Source organism: Aspergillus nomiae, assembly GCF_001204775.2.
Source record: "Aspergillus nomiae NRRL 13137 chromosome Unknown contig00057, whole genome shotgun sequence".
Taxonomy (NCBI): Eukaryota; Fungi; Ascomycota; class Eurotiomycetes; order Eurotiales; family Aspergillaceae; genus Aspergillus; species Aspergillus nomiae.
The window spans coordinates 1-13036 of record NW_015378112.1 but is presented as its reverse complement, the minus strand read 5'-3'; the positions used below and the strand labels follow the sequence as shown (position 1 = coordinate 13036).

The 13036-nt window shown below is 49.6% G+C and overlaps 5 protein-coding genes across 5 annotated transcripts; 1 reads left to right on the top strand and 4 right to left on the bottom strand.

Annotated features, from left to right (window-relative positions):
• Positions 1 to 615: 615 nt before the first annotated feature.
• On the bottom strand, positions 616 to 1161 carry ANOM_003052 (GNAT family N-acetyltransferase; the record flags this gene model as incomplete). The annotated part of the gene is made up of 1 exon (XM_015548309.1): positions 616 to 1161. One exon carries the CDS (start codon positions 1159 to 1161, stop codon positions 616 to 618), a length of 546 nt encoding a protein of 181 aa, XP_015409179.1.
• A 1422-nt stretch (positions 1162 to 2583) lies between these two features.
• Positions 2584 to 4268, top strand: ANOM_003051 (glycoside hydrolase family 76 protein; the record flags this gene model as incomplete). Its single annotated transcript, XM_015548308.1, has 4 exons — positions 2584 to 2769; positions 2854 to 3101; positions 3176 to 3625; positions 3687 to 4268. Coding segments are annotated over 4 exons (1440 nt in total), but the record flags the coding sequence as incomplete, so codon positions are not given.
• A 381-nt stretch (positions 4269 to 4649) lies between these two features.
• ANOM_003050 (MFS transporter) lies at positions 4650 to 6477 on the bottom strand (the record flags this gene model as incomplete). Its single annotated transcript, XM_015548307.1, has 7 exons — positions 4650 to 4845; positions 4910 to 4975; positions 5031 to 5183; positions 5243 to 5639; positions 5693 to 5863; positions 5922 to 6259; positions 6326 to 6477. 7 exons carry the CDS (start codon positions 6475 to 6477, stop codon positions 4650 to 4652), a joined length of 1473 nt encoding a protein of 490 aa, XP_015409178.1.
• A 733-nt stretch (positions 6478 to 7210) lies between these two features.
• ANOM_003049 (catalase-peroxidase) lies at positions 7211 to 8750 on the bottom strand (the record flags this gene model as incomplete). Its single annotated transcript, XM_015548306.1, has 3 exons — positions 7211 to 7884; positions 7947 to 8184; positions 8241 to 8750. The coding sequence occupies 3 exons, from the start codon at positions 8748 to 8750 to the stop codon at positions 7211 to 7213; spliced, it is 1422 nt and encodes a 473-aa protein (XP_015409200.1).
• Positions 8751 to 8818: 68 nt separating this feature from the next.
• On the bottom strand, positions 8819 to 9448 carry ANOM_003048 (catalase-peroxidase; the record flags this gene model as incomplete). Its single annotated transcript, XM_015548305.1, has 1 exon — positions 8819 to 9448. One exon carries the CDS (start codon positions 9446 to 9448, stop codon positions 8819 to 8821), a length of 630 nt encoding a protein of 209 aa, XP_015409199.1.
• Positions 9449 to 13036: the final 3588 nt, after the last annotated feature.

Below are 13036 nucleotides of genomic sequence, written 5' to 3'. Positions count from 1 at the left end.
TGAAAACGCAAAATTGCACTTAAATTGGAACGTGTTGGCGCCATTTTACCACCACCAGCTATACTAATCAAAAAAAAAATACGATTGATTTCAAAGCATGATGGGTCGCCAATGTTCCCATTCTTGGCCGGGGAACGAATTATGTTTGGCGATTCGATCCCACAATTCGACTCTTGTGCCGAAGTGCCTGCATTGGGACAACATTCATTACTAAGCGTAAGCAACCCCTTCTGCACAAGAGTTATGCAGCAAGGTGTTAGGCCTAATCCAGTCGACATTGTCTTACTAATGTCTTACTAAACCAAAAAATACAGTCACGTGAATTGTCAATATTAAGGGAGTATGTGTGAAAAGACCGTTGAATCGAGGGGTCGATTCCAAGCGTAGAAAAACTACAGACTCATCCCTGATTTCTTTAGTTCTACATAGCTGCTTAAGACCGCATTTTCTTGAATCTTGATGATGTGTATTATTGTTCGGTGGTATCTCTATTCTGTGTAGTACTAGCCCTTGGATCCAATACAAGAGCATCCCCCCTCCAAAAAGAAAGGAAAAGAAACGAAAGAAACGAGAAGAAAAAGAAAAAAATACAAAATGTAAGAACAGGAAGACAACTTACTCCTCGGCTCTAAAGGTGCAGAAGTTCAGTGTATCCATAACAACGCCCTTTTTCTCCACGGCTTTCCTTCTTCTCCCCTCAAGCTGATACCCCGCCTTCGCCAACACTTTTTGACTGGCTTCATTCCCATCATATACCTCCGCCTCCAGCCTCAAAACATGTGGGAAACTCTCAAAGACCCAAGCAGTCATTGCAGATAATGCTTCCGTAGCAATCCCCTTTCCCCAGTGGTCTTGACCCACCCAGTACCCGATCTCCATCGTCCGATAATATACATCATCTCTGGCTTTTAACCCGATGCTTCCAATGGCGATATTATCCTCCCGCCGGCTAATGACGAAGTCGAGGACCGGTGAGGCAGAGTTCGCGGTTGAAATCCAGGACTTGGCGTCTTCGATGGTGTAGGGCTCAGGAAATCGACTGCGTAGCCAACGGGCGATTTCGGGGTTGTTACCTTCTTTGGCGATGGCTTCTACGTCCCCAGCGTAGTAGGGGCGGATGAGGTGGTTAGACAGTTGGAGGATGGGGGTTGGTGCCTCCATTCTGTATTGATTGGTTTTTTTTCCCTGTATGTCTAATATGAGTGCTAGACGTGAATGTATTGCTGAGTACTTTCATCAGTAGTTATCTTTCCAGTTGGGTCAATTAGGGTTTCTGCCTACCTAAGAGGCACGCTCTAAGGCCTTGGATTTCATGACCCTTTGGTAAATTCTGCTGTCTTAGAGTGCAATATTTGGAGGTCGCATGAGCAGTGGAGAATCTTGAGCAAGAGAATGTCGTCCACCGATTGGGATCATGATGCCTGTATATATATATATATATGAGTCAGACTGACTCATTGTCTCGCAGAGAGCTCGTGATTGTTCAACTAGCCATGTTCTCCCGTGTCAGGCCTATAATCCTCACTGATATTGGGAATAGCCCCGGTGCAAGTAAGCGCTAAGAAGATATGGCGATGATGTCTCAGACCAACAAAGGTTCATTGAGTGGATTTACATTTATTCCGAGATAAAATACCTGGTGCTTCGATGTAGTACATGCTTGGATAATTACAATTCATATTGACAATGGATTTATCTGCACTAGGATCGTGTGACAATATCTAGCGAAATACGGTGGCTTTCAAATAGTGTGGTGCTTGAAGCTTTTTGTTGGATCCATTCTAGACTCGATTTGACAAGACGATCCCCACATTTCCGCAATGAGTGGAGATCTGGGGAGGGTAACAAAAAAAGACCGCACCCGAAGAATGTAATTATGTCATAGTCGATCGAGTCCAGGAGGCTAGAAGAGTTCGTTTGAAGCTTTTTTTCTTGCCAATACACAGGACCGCTGCAGCAGGCCCACCAGGGTGGTAGTGTGCGTCGCCAATGTAACTTGTCCAGTTGACGAACCGGGAATTGCTATAATTAACTGGAAGCATCGGGACGCATCATCCAGTGGTGAGAGTGGAGAGAGGACGGGGCTACCAGCGTATCACAGTCCGCATTTGGGGAGCACGGATCCAATTTTTCGGTGCATGGGTCGTTGGATAAGCAATCAGTCCCCTCCAAAGACCCCTGACTCCACGATCGACAGGGAGACAGGGTCCTCAGGGCGTTTTCCTTCAGTCCAGCTCTCTCTTTTTTTTCCATTCTGTTTGGCCCGTATGTAACCTCAACCCTAGTCAGGTGACATCCGGGCAAGAGGGAACCACGCAACAAGCGCCCCGAAGCAGAGAAAAGCCGGAGGGCAAGAAGACGAAGAAGACGGGGGAACGTTAAGACTGGTCTTGGATGACGTACCCGAGGGAATGATTGGACTCGTTTCACCAGGGCCGATCTTGCCAAGGTAGCGTGGACTGCAGTGGACTCCATCATGATAGGGACTTAGTCAGGTCAAGATGGGGCCATGACTGCGCTTGGCACGGGTCTTCTTAAATTAAGCCTTGCGGGATGCACTTTTTCCCTCTCGCAATTCTCTCCCAAGCTTTTTTCGATGTCTCCGGTCGCTGCGGTGTTGCTTCCTGACTCAATTCTCCCCCCAATATATTAATCTATCGGAGAGGATGCACTACCTCACCAGTCGACAGCTATGTGCCACTCTGTTGTTCCTCTTTCTCCACGTCCAGACCGCGTGGTCGGACTTGGGTATCGTCGTCAATAATGAGGGTATGTTTCTTTCCCCTCTTCACGGTCGCGAAATTGTCCGACATGCGCTCCAGATCGCCTAGGCCTCTAATGCGGGAATTTTAGATTCACTAAAAAAGGGCGCCCAGGAAATTATCCCGCCCATGATGGAGTTCTACAAGCAGAACCAGACGGAGGGGATTCCCGGAAAACTGACCGATACCTGGTATATCGCCGGAAGTATGTTCATGACGTTAATTCAATACTGGCAAGCATCGGGCGACGACAGCCAGAATGCGGTGGTGTCGCATGATCTCATGTTCCAGGCGGGCGAAAATTATGACTTTTTCTCTCAAAACTACAGTCAGTGGCTGGTACGTCGTCCTCGTCGTCCTCAGGGCGCCTTACTCTGCTTCGGGCGCAAAATCACTGACCGTCACGTGCGCAGGGTAACGACGATCAAATGTTCTGGGGTCTGGCCGCTATCACTGCGTCCGAGGCCGGATTCCCCGAGCGCGATGGAAAACCTTCGTGGACCTCGCTCGCGCGTGCGGTCTTCAACGAGCAGGTCGAGCGCTGGGACGGTCAAACCTGTGGGGGTGGTATGCGCTGGCAGGTCTGGCCCTATCAAGCTGGATATCAGTTAAAGAACGCCATCTCCAACGGCGGTCTGTTCGAATTAGCTGCGCGGTTGGCTCGGTTTACCAAAAACGAAACCTATACCGAATGGGCCGAGAAGATCTGGGACTGGTCGGCCAAGTCGGGGCTGATGGACGTCAATAAGTGGGTAATCTATGATTCGGTCAACAACGACGACCAGTGTAAAAGTCCCGACAATCTCCAGTGGACCTACAACTATGGGACCTATTTGTCGGGGGCGGCCTTCCTGTACAATTACGTAAGTCCTTCTTCTTGTAATACTCCCCTAATGCATGTCATCTCGCTAACGATCCATACAGACCAACGGGGATGATAAATGGCTGCAGCGGGTCAACGGTCTGCTGGGTACGACTCTCAAGGTCTTCTTCCCGGACAAGTACGGCGGCAATGTCATGTCTGAAGTCGCATGCGAGCCCATCATGTCCTGCGACCGAAACCAGATCGGTTTCAAGGGCTACCTCTCTATGTGGCTGGCTTTCACCTCCATCCTTGTGCCATCGACCAAGGATCAGATCGCCCCGAAGCTGCAAGGGTCGGTTGAAGCCATATCCAAGATGTGCAACGGCCAATCCGACGGCCAAAGCAATCTGTGCGGTCTCACCTGGGGCGCCAACAAGTTCGACGGGGTCAAGGGCCTCGAAGCCCAAATGTCGGCCCTGGGCGGTGTCACGGCCAATCTGATGCTGATGGCAACCGAATCACCCAACACGATTGATACGAACCCGGACGCGAAGGAACACAACGTGCCTTCCACGGGAGGGGATAAGAACCCCTCTAAGCCGAAGCCGATTACCACGGCGGATAAAGCGGGCGCTTATATCCTGATGGTGATGATGATTGCCGCAATAGCGGGCTCGGTCGGCTGGCTCGTCAAACCTTGAGTTCGAGCAAGTCTGGATTTGTCGGTCAAATTCGGGGTTGCAGGCTTCAGTTGATATCGTGGTTGATTGTATGTATATAATTATTTTCATTTCCATGGCGTTGCTTCGGAGAGGGTTGGGATCTGTACATGTGGGTATTGATTGCCTTGTCCCCCTTTTTTTTTCGTTTTTTCTTTTCTCTGTTCTTTAGGGGGCTGATTGCCATACTACTTATACTACACACTGGCCTCTTGGTGCCTGCGGCACGTGGAACGAACTAGATGTCGGACAGAAAGCCCAGATTCTATCTTAAATCTCTAATAACGAAGAGTTTATGAACCTGAGATATATACATATTTGATCATTACGGGTCATACTAGTGCCGTATCTCAACGGCGGAATCTATACTCCACTGCCAATCCCCCCAGCTTTTCTCCTCTTCAGATAATACTGCACCCCCAGTGCCGCCGCCAATACCCATGACGCCCCGGCCAAGACACAAATAGCCGTCAAGCCATGCAGATACCTCGGTTTATCTGATGTGCGGAAGATCTGCGATCCGGAGATACCGGCGCAGTTGGCCGCCATTACGATCAACCTGTTATAGTCATTAGCTAGTGTCAAGCGGAAGAAGAAATCCAGGCGTGGAAAGGTAAACATACGCCATGGAGACACTTCGCTCTTGGGGTGTTTTGCAATAGACGGAAAGCCAGCCGATGTTTAGGACACTGTTGGCTCTGTGAGTATTTAGGACATGGGAACGGGGAGGGGAAATCAACGCACTGCATGCTGGCATAGGATACGTTAGCCACGGCGACGACACCATACTTATGCCAACTCGACGAGGAGTAAGGCGTTGTCCGCAGACAGGCGTACGAGATTACGTTCCACGTGATGGCGAGGAGAACGAAGGGACCTCGATGTCCGGAGCGATCTCTGCTCAAACGATTAGCCCCATTTCAGAAATCCACTGATGTTTAAAGAGAGAAGCTTACGCGAAATAAGACAACCCCAGACACCAAACCATGCTGCAATAAATCGGCACCGACGCCAACGCATTGGCCCGGACGGCACTGAACCCAAACGACTTGATCATGCTCGGCGTATACTGCGTCAGACCCTGGAACCCTGACATGGCCACGAGGGTAATGAAGAAGTGCTGGATGGTGTTCGGCTGGCGCACGGTGTTCCAGATATCCTTGGCCGTGATCTTGATATGGCCACGGGCTTTGCGTGGGTCGTCAAGAAGGACTCTGTTGCGGATGATGTGGGACTCGCGTGGGGTGAAGTAGCTCCAGCGCTTGAGGCCGATCAGGGCGTACCCATTGCCTGCCTTGGGTGGGACCAGGAGAGTGAAGATGATGCCGGCGAAGATAGTTATTAGGCCTTCGACTATACGATTGTTAAAAAGGTGGTTCTGCCGAGGTTGGCCCTGATTGACGTACTGAGAAAGATCCATTGCCAGCCGGAGAGCCCGCATTTACCGTCTAGTGTCAGTAGGCCGGCGGATATAAGGCTTGAGGTCGCTGCTGCGAACATCTGTCCGAAGAAGAAGAGGGTGGTGCGGAAGCTTGTCTCGCCTTTCTTGTACCATGTAGAAAGGTAGTACAATGCGCCTACTCCATCCATTAGTGCTCTATTGCTTGTAATCAGGTCTTGGGTAAGCGTCTGTACCAGGGATGAACCCGCCCTCCAACAGTCCTAGCAACAGCCGAGTTACTAAATAAGCGGGATAGCTCTGCACAAACGCCTGAAAGGTCGCGACAAGACCCCAGGCGAACAGCTGTACCGAGAGCCATATCTGCGGGCCGATCCGCTGAAGGATGATATTCGACGGGATTTCTGTGATGACAATACCAGCCGAGAGCAATTGCGTACCGATATTAATCTGGTTGGTTGTTATCCCCAGGTCGTCTGTGATGGTGGACGTGAGCGCAGCGCTGATGTTTCCACGGTCGACCTGGAGAGCAAAAAAGGCGAGGCCAAGAATGGGAAGAAGGATAAAGTCAATTCTGCATAGAAGATCAAAGTATGGTGGTTAGTCATTTGACTATCTGCAAGTATATGCGGCTGCTCACTTTCGACGAAGCGCGCTCTCCTCCTTATCATCCCAATCTTTGATGATTTCTTCATCCGACGACTCCTGATCTGTGGAGACTTCGGCTATGATCTTTTTCTCCGATGGTAGATCATTCTCGAGTGGTGAATGTTGATCAGGTACAGGCATCATAGCAGTAAGCCGGGGAGAAGTTAGGGTAATATTGTGATTTTACTACTTCGAGAACCCCCCTGTAAGCAATTATTTCTTTCTTGATCTGATACCATTTTCATAGCAAATTTTCCGATCGGAAACATGATATTTATAATATTTCCACATTATCATGGACAGGAATATTGTGTCTGGGCTAGTTTTTATCCACGATATGCTGCGAGACTGGGGCTTGATGGCGCAATCAAGCTATCGACGCGTCCATGCCGGCCGACGTCAGTCTCTGGACAGTCTAATCCCCCTAACGCCAGGCAAGCGAACAAGTAAGTTCTGATAGTCGATATAACGGACAACTTGATTGCCGAAATTATTTCGTTATGGCGCCATCTATATTGTGATTGGACATTCTGATCAGAATAGATTAAACATGGGCATTGTGGTCCCTTCCGTCGGCAGTTAAAATCACATTATGATGACAATCGTCGCTCTAGGCGAGGGTATATCATAATGTTAGAAGCCGAAAGGAATGCAAAGCAATAATAGAAGCTATACGCAATATTTAGTTGAGATTTAGTACATTTATTAGCGTACACGTAACACGAATCAACAAAGCATGAACAGTACACAAAAGCTGCAATAGATCTGTTGCCAAAGTTATCAAACTAGTGAAGGTCACGTGTCAACTGCCCAAGAATGATCACTGATATCCTCACATGGCACACTTGATTGGTCGTGCATCACGTGATACGGTACCTTAATCGAATCTGTCAAGGTTCATGATCTTAGCCCAAGCAGCAACAAAGTCTTTCACAAACTTCTCCGTTCCATCGCTGCTACCATACACCTCGGCAATGGCACGCAGCTCGGCGTGAGATCCGAAGACCAGATCGGCCCTGGTAGCGGTCCATTTCTTAGCGCCAGTTCTACGGTCGGTGCCTTCGTAAATGTCACTGCCAGGGGCTGATGCCTTCCACGAGGTGTTCATGTCGAGGAGATTGACAAAGAAATCGTTTGTCAGATGGCCCGGCTGGGTAGTAAACACACCGTGGGCGGAACCATCGTAGTTGGCATTCAGCGCCCGCAGTCCACCAACAAGCACCGTCATTTCAGGCGCAGATAGAGTGAGCAACTGCGCCTTGTCAACCAGATAGTGCTCAGCTCGCACCCGAGCAGTAGATGAGCCATAGTTCCGGAATCCATCCGCCACAGGCTCCATCTGACTGAATGATTCGACATCCGTCTGGTCTTGCGAAGCATCCATGCGTCCCGGCGTGAAAGGCACGGTGATATGATGGCCGGCATCGCCGGCAGCTTTCTCGACAGCTGCACAGCCAGCGAGCACAATGAGATCCGCCAGGGATACTCGCTTGCCATCGTTCTGGGCGCTGTTGAATCTGTTTTGGACGTCATCCAGGGCCTCAAGGTCGCCTCAAGCCATGGCTGGTTATTGACTTCCCAGTCGCGCTGAGGGGCGAGGCGAATACGCGCACCATTGGCACCGCCACGCTTGTCACTGCCCCGGAAAGTCGATGCGGATGCCCAAGCAGTCGAGATGAACTTCGAAGGGTCGACACCCGTGGCGAGAATCTCTCTCTTGAGTGCGGCAATATCGGTGTCATTAATCACCGGATGGTTCACTGCTGGGATGGGATCCTGCCAGGACAGCTCTTCGGCGGGGACCTCAGGACCGATATAGCAAGCACGCGGTCCCATGTCCCGATGTGTCAGCTTGAACCAGGCCCGCGCGAAAGCGTCTGCAAACTGATCCGGATTCTCCAGAAAACGCGCGAGATCTTCTCGTACGCAGGATCGAATCGCAGAGACAGGTCTGTGGTGAGCATCTGTGGTCGGTGCTTCTTGGATGGATCGTATGCATCCGGGATAAAGGCATCGGCGTCTTTCGCTACCCACTGGTTCGCGCCCGCAGGACTCTTGGTCAGCACCCATTCGAAGCGGAACAGGTACTCGAGAAAGTTCAAGCTCCATCGGGTCGGAGTCTTGGTCCAGGTTACCTCCAGGCCACTGGTAATGGTATGCGCGCCTTTTCCGGAGCCGTAGCTGTTCTGCCAACCAAAGCCCTGTGCCTCTAGGCCAGCAGCCTCCGGCTCAGCACCAACGTGGTTCGAGGGAGCCGCGCCGTGTGTCTTTCCGAAAGTATGGCCACCAGCAATTAACGCAACGGTTTCCTCATCATTCATGGCCATGCGACCGAACGTCGTGCGAATGTCCCGAGCGGCAGCGACTGGGTCGGGGTTTCCATCGGGTCCTTCCGGATTCACGTATATCAAGCCCATATGAGCAGCTGCGAGCGGCTTTTCCAGATCGCGAGAATGTATATCGCGATGGGGTTCTTCATCGGCAATCACAGTCCCGTGCTTGGAAGATCCGGCAGAGCGTGGGAATACCGCACGTCATTCCCGAGCCAAGTGGTCTCACCACCCCAGTAGGCCGATTCGTCTGCTTCCCAAGTATCCTTACGGCCACCGGCAAATCCGAATGTCTGGAAACCCATCGACTCTAGGGCCACGTTGCCCGTCAAGATCATCAGGTCCGCCCAGGAGATCTTGTTGCCATACTTCTGCTTAATCGGCCACAGCAGGCGTCGAGCTTTGTCGAGACTCACGTTGTCCGGCCAGCTGTTGAGAGGCGCGAACCGTTGTTGACCTTGCCCACCACCACCACGACCATCAAAGGTGCGATAGGTACCCGCACTATGCCAGGCCATGCGGATGAAGAGGCCACCGTAATGACCAAAGTCTGCTGGCCACCAGTCCTGGGAATCGGTCATCAGATCTTGCAGGTCCTTCTTCAAGGCATAGTAATCCAGACTGTTGAAAGCCGCCGCGTAGTCAAAATCGGGATCCAGTGGGTTTGAGGCTGCTGTGTGCTGACGGAGGATGTTCAGCTTCAGCTGGTCTGGCCACCAGTCGCGGTTCCGGGTGCCACTGCCGGCCACGTTGGCTTGATTGTGGAAGGGACACTTCTCTGCCATGATGGAGGCGCAGTTGTAGCGTGTTAAGATTGAACTTGGTTGTTGTTGTATAAGAAAGAAATTGGGATGAATTCAATGGTCTCATGATATTGCCGCAGATGGAGGTGAACAACCATGGCCTTTTATATTGTTTCTTCATCCTCATGAGTATGAATCCATTAGTAATGTGCTCTAGGGACTCACCACCCAAGTGCAAAGCGGGGTAAAGGCACTAGATTGAAGTCGCCGTTCTGGCTTTCAACCCTTCCTAGCCGTAGATGACCAATTCCTCGGTACATGCTCGAGCATTCTGGCGGCCTCATTCGCTGTTCCACCCGAAGGTTCAACTGTGTTGCCAGCCAGTCTGGTGGATCAGCCCTCTCATCGTGGGTGTTGAGGATGGCTACAAACTATGAACGAATAGGGCCGCGGAGTCCCCCGATGCCAGAAATGCGACCAATAAGCTAGGGCTTGTTGACATCACCAGACACTGGATTACTCGAATAGGTGATCTGCAAGTGACTGATTGGCAGTAATCCCCACAAACGATCTAGATGGCTGAGATCAGGAATATTTGGCATCAAGTGCCGGTTTTCGGCATGGACCCTAGCGGTGGGAGGAGCTTAAGTGAACGTTAGCAAGCATCTTGGTCTCGAATCGATATTGAATAAGCAGGCCCCCATTTGCCTTCGACGCGGGTGGGGAAAGTCTAACTCGATTAGGTCAAGGGCGATATGGTCTTGGCAGCATCCAGCTCTCGAAGATGCGATCCGAGAGTCTTCTGTCTACATAGGAACTTCAGAACCAAGGCCTACCGAGGGAACACCAAGTCCAAAAACGAATCGAAATGAGTAGATCTGGAGTCTTCCGCCAATACCTCTACAGTGATTCAATATGCCTTGTTTCTGAGCTGCCATCCTCGGTAACGGTCCAGACCCTCGGTAACAGATGTGCTAGTTTACTGTCTCTTAGAATACTACCATTGCCATCATAGGTGGGGTTCAGCCGGGATGTCTAGAACACGCTCAATGAGAGGAACTAAATGGGTCGTCGTTTAGATGAGGAATCCGATTTGTAAACAACTCCCATCTCGAATGGAATGGCATGGATCCCAACGGTCTGGTGTATCATCAGGAAAACTGCTGACCTGAAGGAGCTGGATTACTAGACTAAAATCTTCGGGCACTTCGGGGCCCGAGCATTCCATGTCCCGAGAAAGTGGACTGATCGAGTTGGTATGATGCTGGCCTTGTGGTGCCTGGATCTTGTTTGGCGCGGAGTGGGTAGGTCGATATTCCACATCTGGATATGACGAATATTCAAAATCTAGAACGATTTTGGAGAATGTCCCTTAGAAATTGGAACATTAGGATTCTGCGCTTTGACTAATCCATCTACATACAGTGTAGTAGCTATGGTAATGCTTTGATGTGTCGAAATGGGTCGTTCTAGCTATGTGTTCAATGATGCATTGAAGTTGGATCTTCTCTGAACAGCACCTTCGGCACCCGCCGTTCTGATGCTATGCGGCTTTGCGATACTTGTGATCTTATTTATTGCGACTATAGCTCCCTTCGCCCCTCAAATCTACAACTCGATTATATGTCTCTCGGTTCAAAGCCCACGTATGTACCTTGCACCGCGTTCCCGCCTATCAAATCAGGACCAAGTAGGAATGTTTTCAACGGAGTTGTTAGCTCAAGAAAACGCGGATTCAAAGCCGTAACGATATTGAAGCTAAATGGGGCCACTGGATCTACTTGGAGGGGAACTCGGAGTGCTTGCAGCTGATTACAGGAATCCCTTCGATCTCTCCCAGTTTCGCACTGCATGAATGAGTCAAATTGAAAGTGGCATCTGTGATCTCTAAAGTTTCTCGACTCTGGTTATCCCTAAGCATTAATTGAAGACCCGACGCATATCGACGCCGCCTTTGCTCCCCAATCGTGTAGCGGTGACATGAACCACCCATGCAGGCCATCTTAGAAATTGAACGTTAGTTGTGCTACAAGGTTCCCCTACTCGTAGACCATAATGTGCACCGGGTTGTCCGGACTGGTCTTCACGGGAAAATCATCACTTATACTCTTGACACATGCTGCAAGCAAATCTTCTGGGTTGTTGTAAGCGAGCATCTAGCGACGCTGGCAAGAGCCTCGCTGTCATGGATGAGATCTGTTACTCGTCCTTTCTCGTACATTAGCTGTCTACTCGAAGGTAAAGGATCCCTATCAGCCATGATACTAATATTAATTCCTGACTTGGATCGGCAATTGGACTCAGCACAGTGAAGACATCTTAGATAAACGGACCATTCCTGCCCTCCGTAGAAAAAAGCCAAGAATGAACTATATAATGGATTTAGTTAAAAAGAAACCCAAATTGTGTGGTATTGCTGAAAAATATAGGTACTCAATCTGGTATTCTGATATCTAAGATACAGTGTGCCTTTTGAAGGATATTAGCCCATCCGGAAGGTAATACTGCAGTTTTATTTTTCTTTTGTTTTCTTGTTTCTTTTAGTATACCAAGGGTAGACAATGAAAGTCACCCGGATAACGTGTATGTAGCTATATTACGCTGCATTTGATACCAGGTCGTAAAACAGTAGGCGGAGCTGTCTTTCGGAACATTTCCGGGACAATAACGTATGATATATCGGGAAAGTTCCGAGCCAGCAAAATACAGTCCGCGGAGTACTCCGAACTCATTTGCCAATCCGGGACATGAGAAGCTTGATTTGTCTTCAATGGATAATATACGGAGTACAATAGCGAAACAGGATGATGCAAGGGGAAGACGTGACTATACTTATTCTCTCGGATGAGCTGTGCAAGGGACTGGAAGCGGTGATATCCATATGATCCTCGTCTCCCTTGTGTAGGGCTCGGTGAAATGGGCCGCTTCGTTGCTTATAAAGGATCAAAACTTTTGCAAACAGCCTATTACAGTATCACGGCTGTTCAAGAACCGGACTTCATTGTGATATACCCTCTCTTTTGACGATGGTTGTCTACCGGGCACTATTCTTTCTTTCTTCCTGCTTAATGGTATCTCATCCACCGTAGTGTGGGTTATCTTTTGGACTACGTAGTGGTATTAGGCGCAGTCATCGTCGTAAATACTCTCCTCCCTGCTTGACATGTCTATCTTTCAACGTAGGATCAGACAGCCGCCGCAGCAACCAGCTTATTTATCGAAGCTTCGAAGATTTTTGGGCGGTGACAATCGCAGCAAGCATTTTCAACAAGCAAATCGAAACACATTCATTCCTATGGAGTATCAGAGGCGGGAACGGCAAGTTCATTCGGGGCCACAGAAGTAAACATCGTAAAGGGTTAGACTATCTTGTCTGTGTGGCATCATGGCATGTGCGTCTGTGTAATTTTGAGAGGATGCCCAGGTGTAACTCTTGAGCTTTAATGGCGGCTATGGTGGACCAGTATCTGTCTTCTGAAAAGATTTGCTAAAAATTTACTGCAGGAGATATATTTGACTATATACTAGAAAATTTCCCTCGGCCTAGTAAGGTGTCATCGCGTATTCACACAATGTAATAGGCCAATAGTACCTTTTGTGAATGCCCTCTTCGTTTAAACGATCATTAAA